Below are 13817 nucleotides of genomic sequence, written 5' to 3'. Positions count from 1 at the left end.
GCCCCTCTGAGCCCCCCCCCAGCCCCCCAGACAGACCACGCACCGCCGCCTTTCCTACGCCAGGTTTATTTAAAAACACTGTTAACTGCTGTCCTAGGGAACAGTTCAACTAGCGGAGGAGGCCAGACTACGTTTAATACAATACCTTAAATAGAATACAAATATAAAATGGAAGAATAAAATATTTACAGAAACCACGGCATACACCAAATCCCGTCTCCACGGACTGAGCCTGGGCGAAGGCTGACGGCAGAGCAGGAGGGGGAAGCCTTCCTCGCCGGGCTCTTGTGCACTTTTCCTCTCTCCCAAAGTCCCTCCCGTCCACGCTGGCAGGAGAAAGTCCTTCAGCAGGATAAAGGTGACCCTCCTGGAGCCAGAACAGCAGTTTTCTAAAATTTGGTTTCAAACCTTTCCTCTAGGAACTAAGACATCACAGTGGATTATCAAAGCACACAAGTGTTTTCTTCCAAAGAGAACGTATTTACAATCAACTCAAAACTGATTTTTTCCTCTGCCAGCAGCGAATGCCTGAGGGCCCCTGTAGCTTCACAAATCATAGAAGGAAGAGACTAAAGTTCTTCAAAAGTTTAAGAAAAATAATGTGAAATATATCTGCGAGGGTGGCAGGGTACACAATACACCCCAGTCTCAGCTGTTTTCTGCAGGGTCACAAATTCAGACAGCACCAAGACAGACCAGTAACCTCCAGCACGTACTTTGACACAGAGCTCAAGCCTCAGCACTGAAGCAGGGGACACCGACGGGACGGGCACACCCCGAAAAGGGGAGCAGGGTTGGTCCTGCACCAGTACCAGGTTCCAAGATTGCTGGGCCAGGGCACACGGTCCCCCAGAAGTCAGTGCCACATGGTGACAGGTCAGACAAAGCCTCCAGTGTCTGAACATGAGTCCCAACAGCCGCCGCTCCCCGGTGGAAGATGAGGCAGCAGCTTGGGGGAACGATTCTTAGAACCAAGAGGCACTTAAACCAGTTCTTAATTTACTGCAGACTATGAAAGGAATTGTTGACTATCCACCCCAGAATCCTATTTTCATCAGCAAAAAAGCACCAAACCCCTCCCCTAGGCTTTGGTACAACAAAACGGGCTGGGGGTTTTCTGGCTGTACTGCAGAGCTGCTGCTTTTCACAGATATTGTATCATCCCTGATAATTCAAAGTAAGGCTGGATGGACTGACCCCAACCACCACCCCTGGCAGCACGTTTGGTCCAAAATACTAAGAGCAATTGTTCCGCTCCCTCCCACCCTGACGTTTTCATTGTTACCCTAAAAGATGAAAGTCAAAATGATAGCATACATAAATAAAACTCAAGAGTTGACATAGTAACTCCAGGCTTTAGATATCAACTGTCCAAGAAACAAGAATATCAAAGCTTTGAAACACGCTGAACGTTGAGTTTTGCCAAGAGGGGGGAGGAAGGAAGAAGCTTCACGTTTAAGCCTTCAGAGCATCACTGAATCAGTAAGTCAGTTCACAACCACCACAGTTCGTAGCTGGGCACGTCCCAAAATAAACAAGTGCTTTGTCCTCTTAATGCCGAAGGTAGCCACCGATAGTTACAGACGGGATGCACACAACCTTGACTCTGACCAGCAGGGAAATTTAGGACAACTGAGTGCAGATACTGCCAATTTCTACCAGTTCAGCTGTGCTTTAAGACTCATTGCAAAGCCTCAGCTGTAAGAAGGATCACCTCTGGGTATCCATCAAAATATGCAGTTTTTTTAAATTTTTTTTTTTTTTTTTTTTAAAAAAAAACCCTTGAAGACTAATGCAGTTCAGCTGTCAATCATTTCCGACAGTTCCAGGAGGAGGTCATCCTCATCCTTCCCTGGGTCCAGGTCAATTTCTGCTTCCAGTTTGCCTCCTGAGATTTCCCAAATAAGCTTCTCAAAGTCATCTTCTACAGATAAGGGTGCTTTCCCAGCCCCTGTGGAGCTCAACCGGCGTGTCTTTACTGCTACTTGTGGAGAAGCTGAAGTTGAGCTTGAGACCTCTGACTGTGCCACGGAGTCTGCCTGGCTTCCAAGATGCAGCTCAGGACTTGGAAGAACAAGAGAGAGAGCAAATCAGTGTATGACATTCTGTAACCACAGAGGTGTTTTCTGCAAACCAACTCTCAAAACTAGTTAATCCCTCCCACTCCTCAACTTTACACAGGGTTTTTTACTCAGTTAACCTGGGGCTACTCTCAGAGACCAATATAGGTACATTTTTCAGTCTGGAGATTTATTCATGAAGGCAGAGCATTTGGGGTCTGGCAAAGAAGTTCAATTTTTGTAGCCAGAGACACTATGCCACCTTTACTAAATGACTATAAAAAGGTTAGTAAGTCATCCTCTGCAGGCATTCAGAAAAGCCAAGAAGTCACTGAAAAGCTGTATCAACTTCAAGTATTTTAAGAAAAGAATCTAAATAAGCATTCCAGCTAGCTGCTAGAAAATTATTTCAGATAAATTGTTCCTTTGTTGGATATTGGCATTAACTATCTCAAAACTCTGATTTTTCTACATGTGAAAAAAAATTTCTACTTCATGCAAAAGATACACTGATCAAGAAAAAGAACAAGCTTTGGATTGTTACCTGGCTTTGGGTTTCTCTCTCCCAGGTATGGAGACCAGGCTGTCCTCTGGCAAAGCAGGAACAACAGCCTAGGAAAAAGCAAGATGGTTTTTATGATACACAGGTAAAGGACTTCTTAGTAGATTCTTCCTCTGCTGCTTCTCCTCTGGCATTGCTGAGCCTTAACCAAAATTAACCAGGGAACTCCTGAAGAAAAGTTAGTACTTACTTCAAGTTCACTAATGGCCTTATGTCTTTAAGAACACAGTATTAACAGACAAGATCCTTCACTCCACAGAAAAATCAGCAGAGTTATTATGTAAATGTTGCCATTTATGTAATAATTAGCAGAAAGGTACTACAACCACCCTGTAGACCACTTCTGGGTTCAAAAGGGAACCGACACTCATAGAACATTTCAGTTTTCCATCTTTTCCCCAAGGGGAGGGTAAAACTTGGGCATAAATTCTACTAGGGACCCACTACTGCCTCAGCCACTGTCCTTACCACAGCTGCTTTCTTAGCTGAAGGCTCTTTTGTATCCCCACCAGTGGTGCTCAGAGGTTTCACAGCTGCCACAGCAGAGGGGTGACTCTCAGCTGCCTTTCGTTTCAGTGTCTGCTTTGTGGGGGAGGTGGTCTTCCCATCCGAAGGCTTCAGGCACACCTTAGATTTGGCTACAGTAAAAAGAAGAGAGAACGGATACAGTCTTGCTCTGCCTCAGGATAAAACCAAAACAGGTTCTCTTAACAGTATCATAATCCTTCCAGTTAAGTATATATGGCCAGCACAATTTCCCAGATTCTCAGCTCTGTTTTCTACATAGTAAACTCTAGCTTACCAACGAGCCATAAAAAGGAGCAAAGAAGTTACAAAAAGGAGACAGAGTTACAATGAGAAAACTGTCATTATCTGCCTTTTTTTCAAAACATGCCCTAAAATAACTCTTCGATGTACAGTCAACACTTACTTTTAGCTTTCCGTTCCAGCAGCTGAGCTGCCTGTTTCCCTAGTGATACAGCAGCATCCTTTCCTGGGCTTTCAACCCCATCTTCCGGAGATTTCACCAATACCTTCTTGGCAAGTTGATAGGCTGACCCTGAAACCACGCTGGATTCAGGACTCCCTGATGATGGAGTTTTATCCTTGATTGCTTTTTCAATGGGAGATGGCACAGCAGCTGCCTCTTTCTGAAGCTTCTCTTCTTGGCGTTGTTTCAGTTGCCGTTTCTCCCTCATTATCTCTTCAAGGCTCTTCACTTTAACTGCAGAATTAGTTGCACTGTGATCAGAGGGCTAGAAAGAAACCAAAGAAGAGGACTAATAGGACAAAAATCTATGGAGATTTTGTTAAGAAAATCCAAGCGGTAATCTCTCCAAAATGGCTCCATGTGGAACAGAGCATGTTAATACCTTTCAGATCTGATTATTTTTTCCATGCTTTTCTATGGAAATACTGTTTGAAAAGCCTGCAATTCCCAACACAGCAAGCTTCTTTAATAGAGCAGAAGACTCTAGCTGTAATCTATTACATTCTTTTTAAGCAACAGAGAATCATGCAAGTTCTCCCATCCAGCAGTCACCGACACAGATTTCCTCCAATACGAAGCTTGAGCCTTTTCTATTAAAATACTTACCTCAGGATTTTAAACTATCCTTTCAGTCTGATAAAGTCACAGAGAACAAAAACATTCCCTCCACATTAACCTCGCAAATTTTATCTGGGGCTAATAGGGTCGTCTTATTCACTGTCAGGCATAATAAGATTAATCCAAAGCTCGAGGATTACAATGTTGGCTGGAAATGCTACTGAAAATGAAAGGGCTTACGACTTCACTGCAGTGCTCAGGGAGTGCAGGAAGGAAGGAACACACTCAAACTGGGAGAACGCAGCAAGTTACAAACAAAACAATAAATCTACCAAAAGTTGTATGAATATATGCGTATCTTCACAAAGGACTCACCTCTGCAGGTGCAGAGACGGCTTTGGGAGAAGACTTGTTAAGTTCCACTACCTTCTTTTCTTCTCTTCCAGGTGCTTTAATGCAAGGAAAAAAAAAAAATTTGTCCACAGCAGAAATAAAGAAACCTGTTTCTTTGGTGTGTTTATTTCCTCATGTCTAATAATGGGACAGAGGGAAAGGCTACAGCAAGCAGCACTCCGGCTCTCTTTCCCTCAATCTGTCTCTTTGTACACAGCTTATACAATCTTAACAATGACATCTTTAATGCTCTGTCATTTCTGACAAAAACTGGCCCTCACACTAAGAAGCTGATAACATGCTTTGCAAACACATATATATTGATAACATCGATAACAAAGTTAAACAATGCATATGCCCAAGAGGAAGGTAAACTTGGATTCAGCACAGAAAAGATCTTGTGCCACTAACAGATGGCAGAAAAAAAGCAGAAGAGAGAAATTAAGACTATAAAGCTCCTCAATGAATGATTTTTCCAGTGAGAAATACAGAAAATGGTCATGCAATTCATGAAAAATAATATGGCTGCATATTCTGGCACTTTCTTGCCTTTTGACTCTGTAGCCTTAAACTCTTTTTTATCCTCTAGTACACATAGAAGAAAAAAAGCAAAGCGGATCCTGAACAAACTGAATTTGCTTGATAGGGTAAGTGCTTCACCAGGGCAGGTACCAAACCATCTGATTACCTATTAGCTTTGTGATCCGTAACAATCTCCTCCCTGGTGGGGCAGGTTCAGGTTGTGCTGGTGGAGCTGGCACATTTTCTCCACTCTGCTGCATCCGCAGAGCTTTCTCCTGTTTGATTTCTTCCAAGGTTTTAATACGCACCTCTCCTGCTGGCTTGGCTTTACCTGCTGGCTCTGCCAGCTGCACTTTGCTGGGCACAGATGGAGCCAGTATGTTCTGCTTCTTGGGCTCGCTCTCAACTTTTGTCTTGGTAGGAAACTCTTCTGGTTTTGGCTTTTCTTCTTCCAATCGCTTCTGTCTTTTTTCAGTCAGGGCTCCTGAGAAAGTTTTGATGCGAACAGCTGGGGAAGGTCTTGGCCCCGAGCTGGGATCTTCTGTTTTACAACGTCCTTCAGTCTGGGGTTTAGGTTGAGGTTCTCCTCGCCTCTGAGTAGCTCTCTCAAGACGAATTTCCTCCAGTGTCTTCACATGGATCTCTCCTGTTGGCTTAGCAGCCTTCTCTGTCATCATCAAAAGAAGAGAAGCAACAACGTTTAAGGAGATTCCAACAATATTTAAAATCTCCAAAATCTGTCACAGTACTAAGGAAAACTAGGTATGAGTGTTCCCAAGAACACATCTCAGGACACTATCATTCTGCACAATATTCTCCTCCTCCTTTAAGCCACTTGTATTTGTTCCTGGCAGTGGTTCTATTCTACCTGTAAGCACAGTGCAGCTTCGGATGGTTCACAGCAGGAGCATGAAAGCTTGATGAGGGCCAAGTGGAAAACACACACACAAAACACACCCCACACACCCCCTAGAGCCAGATCTCTGGCAACGGCCATCAGGACAGCTTCAGCACTTGAGCAAGAGGAATCAGGCAGTTGTTTTTGTTTTTTTTTTAATTAACTAACAGGACTGTATGGAAATTCATATAAAGAAAAAAGGAGAAAGCATATTTAATAGCAGTTATTACCTGTCTCCATACTGGCCTGTTCAGAGGACAATCCTAGCCTCTCCTTCAGAGACTTGGGGACTTGAACTACAAGACAGGACAGAAAGAGGGAGACCGCGTAAATCTCAATTTTGTGTTCACATTTCAAAAGGAGACGGCAGATCACTGGGATCCAGAGTTACTTTAAGCCCTCAACCAACACGCAGGAATAATTAGAAGAAAGGACAAAGAGAAAACCTAAACAGAAAATCTGTGCATCAAATCCAGATGTGTTTAGCAGCTGTACCTCTCTTTGGTGCTTTGTCAGTGTTCTCCAGAATCTCTATCTTCTTCCCCAGCCTTTCAGCAAGGTTGCGCTTTAGTGGAAGGACACTTTTACCAGCTTCAGAAAAAAGAAAAAACAAGAAATACTTTAAGAACATTTCTGCAGAGGATGATTTTAGAACAGTCAGCCACAAACTTCAATTCTTCCAGATGTATTTTCTATTTCCCTTTCAGTTGCTAACAAAATTTACCATTTCTGCAGTCACCACAGATCTCCTCCAAAATGTATTTTCCCTCTGCATATAGCAAAACCACCCTTAAATATAGTCAGGTTTAGATAAGGGCACCCAAACAACAGCTCACAAAAAGCTCTTACCCATGGAGGCTTTCCGCTTTCCCAGTCTCTCAGCAAGATTCAGTCGAATCACAGGCTCCTCCCCTAAAACAAAGAATAAACTCTTTAGTGCACAGAAACCAGTAGCCAGTAAAATCACTGTCCTTCTAGCCCAAAGACACTCTTTTGGCAGCCAAACCTCATAAATAAACGACTGCAAGCAGAAGTAGTTCTACAACTATTTCGCCATTAAAAGGAATTTGTGTAGATCTAAACACGACCATTTATACAGACTCATACTGCACTACTGTCCACAACTGCCACTGTCAGCCTCTTCAATGCCTCAAAAATTGGCTGTTTGTATAATACCATCTTCTATAGGTCTCCCCTTTCATTAGTTCCCTGTTTTTCCTGTTATCCCTCTATTTGCATACTGACACTTGTTTTGACATTAGCCTCTCTCTGCTGCTACTGCACTGAACCCAAACACTCACTCTGTCACACGCTGTCAGCACATTAGCTCATTCACAAATCTCACTCAACTTCAGGAACAGGAAAGTCAAATTAAGCACATTTGAGAGTCTGTAGGATGGTGATAATATATGATTAGCTATGGCTTAATGTCAGGCTGATAAAAAACACTTCTTGATCTTTTATTGCAATACAACAAACTGAGCACCTACAAATGCCAAATCTTTCCACAACCAGGGTCTCTAAGCATTAAAGCATAGGTTTAATTAGACAAGGCAGCACCAGCAGACTAACAAGTCTGAATTATCCCAATTATTACTAAATCTTTTGGTTTAGGAGGCAGGAAATGGAAACTAGTATTCACTATTACCTTGCTTCGTAGACAGAGTCACAGTTCTCACTACTGTCCGTACATTTTCCTTTTCTGGTACAGGAATAGTCCGAGGTTGGAGTGGATGAACAGAAACTCCTGAAGGACCTTCTAATCAGATCAACCAAAACATAAGGATGTTTAGGAAAAAAAAAAAAACAACCAAACTAACCAGAAGAACTATCAACAAAGACCAAACCCATTAGTTATTCATTACTGTCAAACATACAGTGGCCAGTGCGTGTAAGTAAGAGAGATGAGGAATTTCCCCCCAATTTGCCCTTCCAAACTAGAAAACCAGCTGCATGAGTTGAGGAAAACAGGTTGCGTGCCAAAGCTGCTCAAGGCCCCCAGCTAAACATGGAAGTCTGTCCCTCAAGCAGCTCTCAGGTGCAATCATCTCCCAGTCTGACCCCAGTAGACTAAAAAAAATTCCCTTTATTTTGCAAATAATTGTATTCACCAACACATAGCCAGCTATCCAGGTAATATCAGAAGGATAAAATAAAAAGAGGATGAAGGTGAAAGAAAAGCAGAAGGATAAGAAAGTAGGGGGTATTAACTCACCACCTTGTTTTTTTGTTTTTTCCTTTAGTTTCTTCAGTTTGATTTCTTCAAGTGTCTTTATTCCAAAATTTAAATTGTCATCTGAAAACACAAAATGGTTAATGAAACTGAGGCTTAAATGCACATGCTGAAGAGCACAATTCCTCAACAGCTCAGAATTCCTTACAGCTCAGAACCTTTCTGTCAACACTCCCCTCAAGTAAAAAAAGACACAGAACAGATGGTATTTTGGTAAGCAATTGGCACCTTTCTTCAGTCCTACTCCCATCCTACAGGGTAAAACCTATAGTTTTAAGCATTTTAATCTATCTACATGGTACTAGATTCCTTTATCATTTGACATGGCTTTCCACAATGTTTGAAAGGACACATTTGCAGGCATTTAAACTCCATTCTGTGGCTCTATTTTGTTCTACAAAAGTAAAGAGAGAGGAGTTTACCTGTCTGACCCAATGGACGCTACTAGATAGGAATGAGCTCATGGAAATAACTGACTCCCATCTAGCAACCCTGTGTCCTACTGTATCTTTAGAACATACTGCTTTTGAATTATCTGTCAAATTCTCATTCCAATCCATCCTACGACAGCTGTCAGAATACCTTGCTTTGTATTAGCATTGGATTTCCTTGTGGAAATTATCCGCAATCCATTATGGGCTTCTGTCGTTGGTTGCTGGACAGGTGTTTTAGCTTCATCTCCTTCTTCAGAAAGTTGGTCTGAAAGGCAGAAATAAACCTATTCAGTTATGGAGTTGGGATTAGACAGATTTTTCACGTTTATGTAGCTCAAAATGAATTTTAGCCCACGTTTCCTAATCTGTTCATATTCTTAACTACAAACAGAAGCAATTGTTTACAGAAGGATTTTTTTAAAGTTACATATTGACTTGACAAACTCATAATAAGTGAAAGAGCTATACTTGGAAAATAATATTTAGGACTCCAGACTCTTGTCTGTAGCTTTAACCATACACAATTCAGGTATGCTGTGATTTATACATTCACTTAGAGCAGAAATGCTTCCAAATAAGTAAAAGATGCTCACCATCATCATCTTCATCATCATCTGCAGCATTGATTACAACTGGAGGATGTGTAGGACTTGGGACATTTTCAGAGTTCTCCACTTTCATCACCCCCCTCAGCTGTGGAGATGGATTTGACTGGACAGAAAGTTTGTTTTGCTGCAGGGACATCTGAGCCATTTTCACATCATCTTCTGCAGACTCAGGTGGACTTGGAAGCGCAGCTAGAGGAAAGAGAGGATCATTTGTAATTTGGCCATTTAAAACTTTGACCCCAATGTTGCACTCTCTGCACAGATGTGGTAGATAACCCACCTGGATACTAAATTTAGGAATTCCTACTAGTAGCCACCTGGCTACTAAATAGGAATTCCTATTCCCCACCCCTGGTTACACTGTGAGCAATGGCTTCCCTTCACACACAGATCTCACTGCCCCACCACCTAAAAAGGATTAAATGAGGGGAAAGCAACCTGAAAGGGAAAGATCACACAAAACACAGAGAAGCTGAGCACAAAAGAAAGACTTAAAATACCAGAATTACAATCCTTTTAGTTTAGAGCTTATGACTGCTGATTTCTCCCTGCACTCATAAATCAACAGTTAATTGATGTCTTTTATGGTATTGTACCCACTCACAAGGAACGTTCAAAATTAACTATTTAATACTTAAAGAAAAAGGACCTAAGAAACTCACTTTTGCTTGGTGGTAAGAACAGTCCATCAACATAACGTCCCTTCGCGTGATGAAAAGCACAGTTGGATTTTTGACAGCCTACTGGCTGATTCTCCCAGTAGCAAGGAATCTCACTGCGTTTTTTCTGAAGACAGAAAGAAATAAAAGCTCATAGTAACACTCAACTTAGATTTGCAAGAGACATAGTTGCACATCATGCCAGAGACAGGACTATTGAAATATCATTCCAGAGGTCAATTTATCACTAAAATATTTCAGGACATAGACACCAGTTTTGTGTAAGGTGTAACAATTATGTATTATCCAGCTTTCCTACTGTTCAGCTTGAGAAGACAGGCACTCACATGTCAATTCAGGGTGGGTTAAATTAATACTATGTGCAAAATACTAAGGGAAAATGTCTTAAATTGCCTAGTTAAATCTATCTGAATGTATCTTTTGGAGCCTTAGTTTCTTCCCATCTTTTCTCTCCCCACCCTGTACCACCCCAAGAGGTCAAAACAACATTATCTGAAGAAATCCAGGACAGAAGAGACCCAAAAGGCCATTATCAAGCCCAACCCTCTGGAGCCCAGTGCAGGCTGTTTACTACTGCCCTGCTCCAGCACATTTAAGCAGTCTGATCGATGTGGTTGCTTTTGCCTCTTAAGAAAATATCGTCAGCACCTAAACCAAAAATGTCTTGCTGAGATATACTGAAGAAATTGATTTTTCTTACCCCAATTTCCTCCCACCCCCCTCCTAGTAATAGAAACCAGTAAATCTATCATGGAAAAGGCCATTCGGTCCACCTACAGCAATGAAAAATGCTTTCAATGATATAGTTTGAGGACACATCTTTAGGCAAACACTCACATCGATTTCCATGTGTCTGAATCTGCAGATATTCCTGAAACAGCGACCCTCCTGCCAGAGCGTGCAGACAGTTTCATTTCCCAGAGCAGCTTCACAGTGGCGGAAGGAACAGCTGTCTCCCTGCAACCAAAAGAAAAATAAAACAATACAGCATAAAAAAGTGTCCATGCTATCAGAACTGGAAGCAGAATCTAACTGCTTATTAGGTTAACAGAAATCTGTATGTCTCTTCCCACGCCTCTCAAAAACTAAAAATGAAAATACAAACACCAAAGCAAAAGAAACCCAAACATACCTTGTTACATGTGGAATAGAAATAGAAGTAGCAATCATCTCCTTGGTTAGACATAATGGACAAATTCTTAGGACAAGCTCAGGTTTTAAGGGTTTGCTCAACAGGTACTTCCTCCAGCCTTGGCAAGAGCTGGCTTCACTCTTCTTGGACTGAAAGTCTTCTGCTGGCTTGATCAGCGAAATCTTCTTTTTAAAAGTAACCCTAAGGAAAGGTATCAATAAGTGAAAAATATTTAAGTAATAAGCATTTTTACAGCTGCTTTCTATTAATCAGATTAGTCTCTTAGGGAGGCAATGTGAAATCAGCTGGTCACAAGAACTATCACAATACTAAGAAAAATTTCTGTAAAACTGCATGGGTTTAGTCAGCAAGTGTTCTCCCTTGTGTCCTTAGTAATAGTTACATGCCTTGGAGCACGGAAAAAATTACCATGTGTGGCTGTAAGCACAACAAGAGAGCCACTTCTTAAAAAATAAGTTGTATATTTGAGTCATCAGTCAGTGATTAACTGCGGATACTAATAATGTTTTTTAAAAATACAACTGACATATTAAACATTATTTTCCAGTCACCATGGATCTTCAAGTTCACATACCTGGACAACTTCAGCAAAAGATATTGATCTTCAAAGACTTCCAGTTAACTTCTCCTGTAGGCCGAACCAACACTGAATCCGTGAATTAATAATAAAGGGGTAGAAAGAATTTTCCTCCTCACATTGCCAAGGGAACCTCTCATCCACAATTCAAACATAGGATGTGCTTTTAAACATCTTACAACTAATGGAGGAAGCAAGTCCATTTGAATACTGTCAGACTGGAGACAGCCAGGGTTAGTTAGCTCTTCAAAAAATAAAAAAACCAAAAAACCAAAAAAAAACAACAAAAAAACCCAGTGCATTTAAAGATGAACTTGTGATTCAAAGTGGCTGCAAAAATGAGGATCCATCTTCCACAGCCGGACAATTTAATTTTTATTTTTTTTTTAATTTAAAATTCAGTAAGCTGCAATTTCTGGTCTTCAAGATTTCTTCACCTATTAAGAAAACACAAAAACCTTCCCCCATCTTTATTACCTGTACAGCAAAAAACATTCTTGTGTGTATAAATACACAAATATGTATATACATACACATATGTGTTTATACACACACCAAGAGCGAGTGATAATAAAGTCAGCAAGTGATAGTAAAAATTAGAATTTTGGGCTATTTGCCACATAAGACTGCATAAAAAGGCTCTCATTTGGAGGGAACTGGCAAAAACGAAAAGATCTACATAATATTTTGATGAATATGTCTTCAAAGCTGATGCTTTATAACATGAGTGATTTCGGGGCCAGCACACAAATATGCATACATATGTACATGCATACAGTATAAACATATCTATACACACAGGCGTGCACAGTATATGTTGTATGATCTCCTTATCGAGAACAACTTTTAGCCCCGATCAGACACGTAGAGTTGCAATCAATTAACAGCAGGGAGACAGCAAGATCAAGGATACAGCAAGCTTTGAGAGGCAGGGAAATGCTCACTTTGCAAGTGGTATGGCTGCATGATACCAAGAATTTTGAATTACTTTGATTTTAGGAAAGAATTTGCCTACTTTTTACGTCATTGCAAATACTACAAGTTTGCCATCATATGCTGTTCCCTAATCCATCGTTATCTATTGCTGCAAGATCACAGAAGGTTTGAAAAGATGGCTTAGGTCCAATTCAACAGCCGATGATTTTTTGGTGCCACCAGAGTGGAAACTGATTTTATTTAGCCACAAGCAGGTTTGGTTTTGTTTATTTTTTTTTTAATGTGAAGTTAGATACTTTGATTGTTATTATTTTTTTTTTAAAGACACAAAATGCCGTAAAACCTGCAACCAGACCAGATAAAGTTCAAATTAAAAGTGATTCTGACTCCTTTCATTAAAATGCTGCACATTCCTGTGCAAACTATTTCTGACTCTTTTCGACAAAACTGAATGAAATAGTTCTTACAAATTAATAATAAAAGGTTGGAACCTTTTACTCACACAAACACTAGTGAATTTTCCAGGATATTTTTTTTTGGCAGGGAATTTTCCCAAATCTAAAATAAAGAGAGGAAAAGTTGGGTTCTCATATTAGTTATTGGTTTTTGACTGCTTGACAAAGCGAATAAAAACAGAAGTTAAGTGCAGGGCTTTCTTCCCTTCTGCAGTATCGATGGGACTATACACTTTTGACCTTTAGCACCTTCAAAAACAGACTTTGTGTCATGCATCTACTTCTAAAAATTACTGGTGCTCCTTCACGTGTAGAAGTTTGACAAGAAACTTTTTTCGAAATGCATTATCAATACCTTTGATAGTTAAATTAAATTGCAAGCACGACTTCTTCAGTTTGCACAACATTTAAATAGATGGCAATTAAGGACCACTGCTTTGCTGAGCAGAGGCATTCAGATACAAATCAGAATGGAATTCACCATCTAGACGGCAGCATTTCTTTTCCCTAGGAAGTGAGAGACACCTGTATAATGGATCATTACTATATCCACCACCATGGGGGGAAAAAAAAAAAAATCCCCTCAGATTTAGCTCTTTTGAATGCCCAAGCAGCTCAGCATTTTGCTTGTCGCCTTCCATACTCCTGAGCAGACTTCAAGAGCTGTTCAGAATTTGAATGGATCTTGTTTAAGGAATGGGAAAAAAGCAAAACTTTAAAACAAACAAAAAATTCAACAACCCTCCCCCCCCCCCCC

The 13817-nt window shown here is 40.8% G+C and overlaps 1 protein-coding gene across 3 annotated transcripts; it reads right to left on the bottom strand.

Moving 5' to 3' along the window:
- Positions 1-118: 118 nt before the first annotated feature.
- On the bottom strand, positions 119-13805 carry ZC3H11A (zinc finger CCCH-type containing 11A). 3 transcript variants are annotated; one of them, XM_026864138.1, is made up of 18 exons: positions 13108-13805; positions 11667-11720; positions 11072-11272; positions 10777-10896; positions 9922-10045; positions 9245-9448; positions 8800-8916; positions 8200-8280; positions 7633-7743; positions 6834-6896; positions 6480-6575; positions 6215-6280; positions 5253-5753; positions 4547-4620; positions 3554-3878; positions 3091-3260; positions 2605-2672; positions 119-2064 (listed from the first exon to the last, which is right to left on the bottom strand). In XM_026864138.1, the coding sequence occupies exons 3-18, from the start codon at positions 11123-11125 to the stop codon at positions 1800-1802; spliced, it is 2439 nt and encodes an 812-aa protein (XP_026719939.1). In that variant the 5' UTR covers positions 11126-11272; positions 11667-11720; positions 13108-13805; the 3' UTR covers positions 119-1799. The 3 variants fall into 3 exon arrangements, with proteins under 3 accessions (XP_026719939.1, XP_026719938.1, XP_026719941.1); XM_026864137.1 differs by having other exon boundaries at positions 11667-13805; XM_026864140.1 differs by having other exon boundaries at positions 8203-8280; positions 11667-13805.
- Positions 13806-13817: the final 12 nt, after the last annotated feature.

This window comes from Athene cunicularia (genome assembly GCF_003259725.1).
Source record: "Athene cunicularia isolate RWA chromosome 26 unlocalized genomic scaffold, athCun1 chr26_part1, whole genome shotgun sequence".
Lineage (NCBI taxonomy): Eukaryota > Metazoa > Chordata > Aves > Strigiformes > Strigidae > Athene > Athene cunicularia.
The sequence above is the reverse complement of the archived record's forward strand: the minus strand, read 5'-3'. Positions and strand labels throughout refer to the sequence as shown.